Raw genomic sequence first — 9,665 nt, 5'->3', positions numbered from 1 at the left:
GTGCTATACAAACTAGAGATTAGACATCTGTCAAATTTAGACCTTGTTCACGACCGTTGTACCGTACATATCTCCTGTCACCATTATTGTCCTCTGTGAGCCTATATGCATGTGCCTTTTTGTCTCTATATACCCATAGAATTCGGGGTATTTAACGCTATGCATCCCAAAGTTTTATTTAGCTAAACGACGAGGGAATAAAAGGTATGAGAAATAGATAAAACATATTCTTTTTCCCTTCTCTTTTCGCTCTCTTAGCACACATGGTCCTATGAGCCATCTAAACAACAATTCTCAAAGTCGATACGGTATTTCTCTTCCATCACGCTTCCACGTTCCTCCCCCACCTCCAGTAATTGTTTTAGAGGCCTACGCTTGGACTGCAGGGTCGTCCACTTAATCTTCGGCTGTTTCAAGGGGAGCCGCAGGTTCCAATTCCACTGCTGCCGTTTCTACCTTTTCGGTCGATGCTTCAGCTTCACCAGCCACCTCTGTCGTCTCTTTTTTATCTGATTCTCCAGCCTCAGCGGACTTCTCCCCTGACCCATGAACGCCGTTCGTCTCGGGTACAGAATCACCGTTGACAGGTTTTCCGCCGTCGACTTTAGCTTCGCTTTGCTCGATGATGACTTGCCACTGTCATGTCAGCGAAGAACAGTGAAGAGCAATGAGATGCGGAGGAAACAAATGAAAAGACAGCAGGAAAGGATATATTGTGACTGACCCCGTTCATAAGTTTCTGAGCTCGTTCGGTGATTTTCAGTTCGTCATTTCTCGGAATACTACGAAGAGCAGCGATTTTCTTCATCACTGCCAGTTCAGCTCAGTGCAATTAGGCTAATTGGAGTGAGGAGCAAAGTGGTAATACACCACTCACCCTTGCCAATCTTGGAATATTGCAAAGCTGTTATTGTCATGCCCTCATATTTCTCAATCTCATTGAATATCTTGTCGTATTGGTCCATTTCCTATCGGTCAGCTGCACCATTCCAAACAACAGACTTTTCAAAGTGTGACGATATCACTCACCGATGCTTGGGGCAATTCTTTACCCAAAAACGCCCTCTGACACATATGTCTCCAATGTTTGACTTTGGCACATTCCGGATCTGACGACAGGGGGTCTGCTATAAGTCAGAAAACAGATGATCGTGAGATGAGTTCGACTGACCATCATCCGCAGCGGGTTGTGCGACAGGTTTGACTTCAACTTTGAGTTGCTCAGCCTTTTTTGATTTTTTTGGTTCTGGAGCTTCTTTCGTCTTCACGTCAGCTCTTGGCGTTCATCATTTACCAGCCAACTCGCCTTTCCAGTCTTCGCCCTCTTTTTTGTAACCTTCTTTTCTCCTGCACCACGTTTCCTTTTTCCACCAGACTCCGCAACTTCTTCCTCTTCCAGCTGGTCAACTTCACCTTCCGCCTCGGCCTCTTCCTCCTCCCGAGCACGGATGGCCGCTTGTTGAGCCTCGTCCCATTCCGTAGGATCCTGAGCTGTCAAGTAGGCGTCTTGCAAATTACCTTTACCTTTACGGTGGGTTTCTGCGAGCCAAGCGGTGATCTCTTCCGCTGAGAGGGGTCGAATTACATTAGCATGTAACCATGCGCTGAGAGTCAGTGAAGAGACACCTTGACAGAGTTTTGGGATGCGGATAAGAATAATAAACTCACTAATCGCCCTGAGTGAAAAATTGCACACAGTAGGTCGATGGATTGGTTGAAGGGCGGATCTTTTGAATATGATTGGGTACATCATTGGGGTCGGTGATCTCATAGCTCAGCTTTATGAAACATACGTTTCCGGACGGCTTACCCTGCCAGCTGTTATTGTTAGCCCATTTTCATACTTCCGATAAAAGCCAAGGCTGCTGAGAAAGGCATAGATTCTTGAACTGCGAGTCGGAAAGTGAACGGAAGAAGTGGACAAGTTTTTAAACGACAGGGGAATACTCACGCCAAAAAGGAAAACCTTTCAGTCTCGCCAAAACAATATCTCCATAGCTATAACTTGTCTTATCCGATGGTGGCGGTTTGGTCTCCACCTTTTTCGCACCAGAAGAAGGACGACCCCTCTTCCCTGGGACTTTGGTCGAAGAAGTCGGTTTGGAGACAGGTGGCTGGGCGTCCACAGCCATGGGCTCGGCTTCTTCAGACATGATGACAGATACTCTGTATATCAGTACCCTCCTTCTGAAACTTCCAATGAGTCAAGTAAGAAGTATCCAACATACACGAAAAAGGTGAAGCTAGCAACAAAGTCGCGATTGGAAAATCGACTCGGTGACCTGAAGAGCGCGTCTTGACTACCGAGCTGTGAGCGGCTTGCGAGTCCACCTGTGTACATCAGCACCTTCAGGTTGTCTATAAGGTTCGTGAGAGGCGTTGACGTACAGGTAGTAGTGAATATACAGATGAGATATGGTGGTTTTGTATAGATGAAGGATGGTGAAATGGGTGCAAAACAGTTGACCGGACGATCTGTCCGGGACGCAAAGGTGGAACGGTGTTTCGGGTTTATAAGTGATGCGGGGTTGTGGCGGGGTCACATCTCCCTTCTACTGGCTCTGTCGACTTGCTCATGACGTTCTTGCTTGTCCTATGACATTGTGACACAATGAAAAGGTCAACCACCGCTATCGTCGGTCTCGTATTGATAGGATCAACATCAGCATTCAGAGATACTTCTCCTATCCTCATCTGGTCCTCCTCCCCGTGAGTGTGCCACTCAAGCTTTCTCCACCAGTCCTCATTCCTCCTCGTGTGGGCCGCAGTATCCGTTCGATCGACAACTTGCATTGCTGACTCATAGTAATGCAGCTCTGAGAGAAGCAGCGTCAGAGATAACGACCGGTGTGATATCTGCCGATGCTATCTACTCTTCACTGTCGTCCCTCGGTTGCGACTGGAATACGATTGTCTCTGTCCAAGTAGAAGATGTGAGTCATTCCTTCTTGCGCACCCACCCTCCTTACATCTCATATGTGCCTTCCACTCTAGCCCTCCGTTCATGTCGTCGTCAACTCGTGTATCCTCTCGCTGTGACTATCTCTCACCAGGACTCTTCTGACACTCTCAAACTCCGCTTATACCACCCCTCTTCCTAAGCCTTGATCTGCACTGCTCCTCCTCTCCCCACTCCAACCTACGTAGCGCTGTCTATAGTATCTACTCCAGAGTTTTGAAGACAGGAAATGTGCTGATATCAAGCTACACCAATCTCACCTTTCTTCACTTCCCCTCCCCGCTTCTCCAGACCTTCATGTCCCTTACCTCGTCCGACCCTCCCGATCTTCTCTGGATGCCTCACTTGAAGAATGGGCCTTAGTCTGCGGGGCATCCACTTCTGCCTCCTCGACCGACCAAAAAAGACTGTTACAGTATTCTTCTTCTCGCTCAGGTCAGTACTACATGACCCAATATCACTAAAGCTGACATATAGATCTGGAAAAGACCATCACTTCTCTACCTACATACGACCTCTTCATCTTATCCGGCACTCGAACGCTCAGTGACCTTCCTGATTTCACAAATCAAGACGCTACACGTTTGAGGGAAGAATTAAAAAGACAAGAACAACCTTTCCCCTCTGATTCCCCCTCCTCTCCAGAAGATCCGGACGACGAACCAAGTTCTACGCCCACAAGAAACTCTACCATCCCCACTGGTGGACCTTTACTGGACCGAGTGCAGATTATCACCACACCTATCATCTTAGGTCTCTTGATCAGTTTAGGGGTGTTGTTACCTATCCTCGTTGTTGGTATCAGTGCCTTGGCAGGTATTCAGGTACCTCCTCGTATGTTAGAGATTGGCAAAAGTCTCAGTGTCAGTCAAGAGAGAAAGGAGCAATGATGACGTGGTGATTGAATAAGAATATGCAAAAGGTGTAAATTACATTCATGTTGCACTGTGCGTATGCATGTTGGGATCATGAAGATTGCAAGGGGGAGAAGAACAGTGATGGAAGAAGGATGTGTCATTTTCGTATGAGAAGATAAACATTTTGACCGACAGTTATTCCTGTCAAATGTCTATATGGACCTCTGAGTGCCATTAAGAGACCACCGAAGGATATATAGGCCGTTCTGTCATCAGCAGGTCATACGACTGTCCAGCCAGAGCAATTCCCAATTGTTTCCTTCACTTGGCTTCGGCCAACATCCCAGCTTCGGGCAAGAAGGAGGAGGGAGGGACAGGGGTCGGAGTCGGAGAGAGAGGAACCGAGTAGTGAAAACACAACTTACGTATTGCCCTGAGCAGGTGTTGAATCGTCGTATTTGTATATCTGGCATGAGTTCCTCGTCCTGTCCCTGGGTTACGAGAAAGAGCAGACGTAGGGAGTAGGTCGGCGGAGATGAAGAAGGGAAGCGATGGTCAATGGGAAATGTCACATGACAAAGATACCATATCACACCTAGGTCGAAATAGAGGGGTAGCCACGGAGAAGGTTTGAAAACAAAGTGGATAGAGTAAGAAGAAGTAATACGAAGGGAGAGAGAAAACTAACTTTACCATACATGACATATTCATAATCATCTGCCAAACCTTGATCACCACCTCTCCATAATTCTCTTTTCACTTTTTTCCCACCACCACCACCACCATTTTCTTCCCCATCTAAATCCGCATCACCATCAATTTGTTCACCTTCACTCAATAATGATCTAGCTAAAGCTAATGTGAAAGTTTCTCTAGGATTTAAAGGATAAAGTTCATTCGCTATATCGAGTACTAAAGACATTCTTGAATTTTGAGATGTTGCTTCTATTCTTGATACTGTGTATATCAGTTTTTGACTATCTCACATTCTTCTCCGGGTGTTTATTGAAATCTTTGGATATGTTCCCCTTCCACAATGTCAATATATGATTGAACACTTCCATAGTATCATACTTCCTTCCATTCTTCAGTGGGGTTAGGACTTGTTGGGACTCGTTACATTGGTAGCTCTTTGGTTCTGTGAAATACTCAGATGGGTGTGTTCATGTGAAGGAAAGTCGAGAATGAACGTATATGATTGAATAATTAGGGAATTAAGAGGGAATGTGAAGTTGAACATACCTCTATCGAATTTCTTACCACCTTTATCTACTTCCTACTGTGGTCAGCTCCACATTATCTGGAGTAAGAAAGACAAGAAGGAATAAGGACAGAAAGAGAATAGAATGAGAACTTACATCCACAATGAACCGATCTTCGAATAAGATGTTATTGGTTTCTGCCATTTCGAATCCCAAAACTCTCCTGTCCTTTTTTTCGATTGGTTTCTCCAACTTTCTTCTTTTCTACGTGAAAATTATTTACTTCTGACTTCACACGCTCTTGCAGCTTCCACAGAGATCGACTTGCCTACAAGTTGTCGTTTGGCCGCTGTTACTGATTAACTTATTTGTTGTATGAATTGTCGTTTCACCTAAGTAATGAAACCTCAAAAAGTCCTAACTTTCATCAAAACCTATTTATTCCCTCCCTTTAAACCACCCATTTGCCACCATTTGCCAGTCTCAATCCACTCAACTATCCATCCTATCCTTTCATTCCGGTCTAGCCGGGGTGTTCATCTCCTTCTTCGTCCCTCTTTCTCAATCATACACCGACAGAAGTGATAAGAAAGAAGGTTTCAAATATTATACGATGCAAACTCCCGATCCTACATCCTCTCATCTCCTCTCCCTTCCCCCTCTTCTCTATCCCATATCTCCTTCCCTCGCTGCTCTTCATTTAGCAAGAGTCAGACTAACACTTTCTTTACCTCCTTCTTCTTACACTTCCGCATGGTGTGCTCAATGTGGAGGATTAAGATCAGGTACAAAGATGAAAAGAAGGTATTCAGAAGGAAATATGAATAGTCCTACTCCTATCTCATCCACTTCACTTGAACATTTTCAACCTACCAAATCACCCTCGCCGACGCCTCAAACCAAGAGAATACCACTAAACGAAGCAATTGTTGGATCATCCTTATGTATCTTACCCTCCAATCCCCTTGGTGGACTTTCTACTTCAACTTCGACCAATATCAACTCTTCTTCCCTCTCTCCTACCGTTAATATCACTACTTCCACATCTGCCGAGGAGAAGCCGCTGGACAATCGTATCAAATCTCGTGAGAAACACAGTATATCGAGTAACGTTGTGAGTCTCATCAATGTATCTTGTGTATAAATGCTAATTCCAGATCTCCCCTACCATCCAAACGACCACGCCTAAACGTCGAAGAGGTCAATGTGAAATATGCGGTCTATCCTACCGACCTAAAAAAGACCAAAAGACTCTTTTAGAATTCCCAAGTGCCAGGAAAGTCCATAGGACAAGATCTACCAGATCATCAACTCAATCGGAAATAGACGATGTATTCACTTCCTCACAATTAACTCCAAGCACAAGCAAGCCCCGCTCGAACGGTGTCACTTCCAACTCGATGAAACGTGTCGATGCTGTCATGCAGAATGAGAACGAAGAGAATGATGATGGAGTATCCAAAGAGGCTAGATATGTAGCGATGGATAATGGTAAGAGGAAATCTGAAAATCAAGAGGAAGGTAAAGTCCTAGGTGGAAATTCATTTGGAAATGAAGAAAATGGTGGAGAAGAAAAAGAAAAGAAACCTTCTCCTATCTCTGCACCGAGATTAAGATACATACCTTCTTCCGATCCTAACCCACCTACTTATCCCCATCCTGATCCACTTTCAAAAAGTTCGACTGGAGATAAAAGGGTAAAAGGAGAATCAGGAAGTATGAGCAGGAATGGAGGGAAGAAGAAGAAACGATCTGGTTTAACGAAATTATTGGCGGAGAGTAAAGCTAGGGAAGAGAACAGTTCTGGTAATTGGGGATTTGGATAGGGTTCAGAAAACGATGTTTCATACTTCATACGTTGACTCTTCATTCGTTTACAGACTGATTTGCGTTTATCTCGCGACGGTGGAGGAGGATGGAGAGGATAGGGTCAATCACACGGGAGTCAATCTAAGAAATATTGTATGTATTGTACTATACTCGTATAACGGTCAAGAACATGAGGGATCTTCGGTTTTTAATATAAGATCAAAGCAATAGGTGTAGGGTGTTGAGAGAAAAGGAAGATCAACATCATGGTTTACGAATACATAATTTCATCAAGTCTTCTCGCATACTTCCATGTCATTACATGTATCAACCCGCATGTCGCATGTTACACATCTTTACTCTACATTGATCTTAGTTACTTGGTATACTTGGTATACTTGGCATCAGCTTTTTGTGACTTTGGCAACTGACTTGCTTATCTACATCTTGGCAAATGATAGATCTTTCTTATGATCTTCCAACATGCGGCACCAAGTGGGGTGAGGATCTACGAATGGGAAATATGAAGCTGCTCGTCGTACTCCACTGCAGTTTTGAAAGAGGCGTCGAGAATTGGGGGGAATAATAAAATCTAGTGTCATGAATGTCAAATGTGAGAGAAATGAAGGCTGGGTACCGTGCGTGGAACTCCGGGAATGATCTTTGAGTAACCTCAAGTGCCAAGATTGACCAAAGGGAATGAATCGAAAATGGTATCTGGAAAAGTGTCAGGATTGGGAAGGGCAAGATAGAGAGAGAAGAAACAAAAAACGTACATCATAAAACCCTTCACCAGACTTTCTTCCCATTTTACCTTCTTTAACCAATTGATCCAATAATGGAATAGGTTTAACTACTTCTTCTGAAATACCTCCAGAACCAGATTTCTCACGCCAACCTTGGGCGATGTAGGATGCAGTGTCGAGACCTACGAAATCGAGTAGTTTGAAAGGCTGGGTTTAGTTATCCTCGGTCTTTATCTCTTGTTCTGCACGATTCCTCCCTTCTCCTTTTCCCTTACCCGACAAGCAAATGTTCATCCTTATTTTGGTCGATTGGAGTTGAAAAAGTGAGTTGATTTGGACACTTTTGGTTTGGAGAAGAAGAGGGAGAGTTGGATTTGGATTGGGAGAAACTCACTCCCATCGCTGATACTCAGTACGCTTTCTTTTATGATGTGAAAAGGACAAGTGGATGTGATTGTGACAGAGGGAATGAAAAGTGGTGAAGGAGATATAGGGAGAATATCTCAAGGAGGAGGACTTACGATAACCTCCTCCTAATTCCATAGCCTTGTCTACATCTTCAGGTGTTGCGTCACCCCTCTCCACCATCCTAATAGCGTCCACTATTAGTCAGTTCCCCCCACATCGTCTTATCAATCAATGTCAAATGAGTTCTGATTGATCGAGGATGGAGAGGAAGTGAAATGAAACTCACACAGATAAGGTATCAACAATCGATTTACTATGAACCCAGGAGTGTCTTTACAAGTCACTGGTGATTTACCCATTTGTTCGGTTATAGATCGAAGGGTTTCATATGTTTCATCAGAGGTATGAGTGGTGCGAACGATCTCAACTAGTTTCATAGCTGGAACAGCTGTTTCTCCATCAGTAATTCGATTCTCTGCCTGACTGCTTCAATTCTCTGCCTGACTGCTTCAATTCTCTGCCTGACTGCTTCAATTCTCTGCCTGACTGCTTCAATTCTCTGCCTGACTGCTTCAATTCTTCGCCTGACTGCTTCTGAAAAAGAAGAAAGACGGGCAAGGTGTGAGAGAGGGAACGGCGCAAGAAGGGTGGTGTGAGAGGACGAGCAAACAGGGGGAAAACATACGATTGAAGAAATGTAATCCTGCGAATCTCATTTGTCTTTCAGTCGAACACGATTCGGCAATTTCAGTGATAGAAAGACTAGAGGTGTTACTTGCGAAGATACATTCCGCTCTGTATATCAGTTCTACCCCTCCCAGGTCGGGCTTATCGAAAAGAGAGAAGCTTACTTTGCTTTGGTATCGAGATATCCGAAGAGATCGCGTTTGATCTTCAGACTTTCAATGATGGCTTCCACGACGAGATCAGCCTCTTCGACAGCTTTACCCCTACATGTCAGCTACCACCAGTGTGAAGATTGTGCATTGTAAGGGAGAAAGTACTTAAATGGAGGGGACTTACGCATCGGTCGTTGTGCTTATATTGTCCATGATACCTTTTGTGAACCCCTCAACGTCGTCTGGTTGGGTTTTCTTTCCGATCCTAGAGAGAGATTTTGAGATGATGTTGAGACCGTTTCTGCCATCAGCCCTTCTCCTCGTTCCTCCTACTCCCAGCAATCCCATCTTGATGAATATACCTTGGTAAGAAAAGTGAAAGTAAAAAATAGAAGGTGACTAACTGTAGTGCTTTATCCGTAATGTCTGAAAGAATTACCTGGATTATCATCAGCTTCCACTAATCTAAGACTTTTCTCTGAAGACAGTCATCAACAGCTGTGCTTGTCGTAGGAGTCGACGGCATACCATCTCGGATCGTGGTAGAAGACCAAGAGGAGTAGAAGGAGCGGACATATATGAAGAATAACCACTCACTTTGAACCCATTCTGAGCTCCTACCTGAGCTATGCCAGCCCCCATCAACCCCGCTCCAAACACTGTGAGTTTCTCCACCTTCCCAGACCTAGAGCTTACTCCTCTGATCCCGGATGGAGCTTTTGAAGAACCTAGATGTCTTTGGATAGTCGAGAGTCTAGTGGAGGCGCTAAGGTTGATATTCCTTGACATTATGCTTCTGATGAAGAGCATCTCAAACCAGATGGTACTCTAGAGTAGGAGGAATG

General features: G+C 44.6%; 5 protein-coding genes across 5 annotated transcripts; 2 read left to right on the top strand and 3 right to left on the bottom strand.

The window, feature by feature from the left end:
- Nucleotides 1-145: 145 nt before the first annotated feature.
- Nucleotides 146-2,153, bottom strand: TREMEDRAFT_72628 (uncharacterized protein; the record flags this gene model as incomplete). Its single annotated transcript, XM_007002043.1, has 9 exons — nucleotides 146-636; nucleotides 725-810; nucleotides 878-968; nucleotides 1,030-1,127; nucleotides 1,172-1,262; nucleotides 1,295-1,604; nucleotides 1,669-1,766; nucleotides 1,811-1,818; nucleotides 1,952-2,153. The coding sequence occupies 9 exons, from the start codon at nucleotides 2,151-2,153 to the stop codon at nucleotides 397-399; spliced, it is 1,224 nt and encodes a 407-aa protein (XP_007002105.1). The 3' UTR covers nucleotides 146-396.
- A 458-nt stretch (nucleotides 2,154-2,611) lies between these two features.
- On the top strand, nucleotides 2,612-3,849 carry TREMEDRAFT_66664 (uncharacterized protein; the record flags this gene model as incomplete). Its single annotated transcript, XM_007001798.1, has 4 exons — nucleotides 2,612-2,709; nucleotides 2,807-2,933; nucleotides 3,205-3,394; nucleotides 3,437-3,849. 4 exons carry the CDS (start codon nucleotides 2,612-2,614, stop codon nucleotides 3,847-3,849), a joined length of 828 nt encoding a protein of 275 aa, XP_007001860.1.
- A 124-nt stretch (nucleotides 3,850-3,973) lies between these two features.
- On the bottom strand, nucleotides 3,974-5,222 carry TREMEDRAFT_24691 (uncharacterized protein; the record flags this gene model as incomplete). Its single annotated transcript, XM_007000468.1, has 5 exons — nucleotides 3,974-4,082; nucleotides 4,157-4,163; nucleotides 4,501-4,773; nucleotides 5,059-5,092; nucleotides 5,175-5,222. 5 exons carry the CDS (start codon nucleotides 5,220-5,222, stop codon nucleotides 3,974-3,976), a joined length of 471 nt encoding a protein of 156 aa, XP_007000530.1.
- Nucleotides 5,223-5,631: 409 nt separating this feature from the next.
- On the top strand, nucleotides 5,632-6,844 carry TREMEDRAFT_58139 (uncharacterized protein; the record flags this gene model as incomplete). The annotated part of the gene is made up of 2 exons (XM_007001093.1): nucleotides 5,632-6,132; nucleotides 6,176-6,844. 2 exons carry the CDS (start codon nucleotides 5,632-5,634, stop codon nucleotides 6,842-6,844), a joined length of 1,170 nt encoding a protein of 389 aa, XP_007001155.1.
- Nucleotides 6,845-7,555: 711 nt separating this feature from the next.
- TREMEDRAFT_24464 (uncharacterized protein) lies at nucleotides 7,556-9,609 on the bottom strand (the record flags this gene model as incomplete). The annotated part of the gene is made up of 9 exons (XM_007000440.1): nucleotides 7,556-7,780; nucleotides 7,968-7,975; nucleotides 8,095-8,175; nucleotides 8,268-8,429; nucleotides 8,667-8,776; nucleotides 8,833-8,931; nucleotides 9,005-9,121; nucleotides 9,225-9,259; nucleotides 9,418-9,609. The coding sequence occupies 9 exons, from the start codon at nucleotides 9,607-9,609 to the stop codon at nucleotides 7,556-7,558; spliced, it is 1,029 nt and encodes a 342-aa protein (XP_007000502.1).
- Nucleotides 9,610-9,665: the final 56 nt, after the last annotated feature.

This window comes from Tremella mesenterica (genome assembly GCF_000271645.1).
Source record: "Tremella mesenterica DSM 1558 unplaced genomic scaffold TREMEscaffold_1, whole genome shotgun sequence".
Taxonomy (NCBI): domain Eukaryota; kingdom Fungi; phylum Basidiomycota; class Tremellomycetes; order Tremellales; family Tremellaceae; genus Tremella; species Tremella mesenterica.
This window is presented reverse-complemented; position numbering and strand designations above follow the sequence as displayed.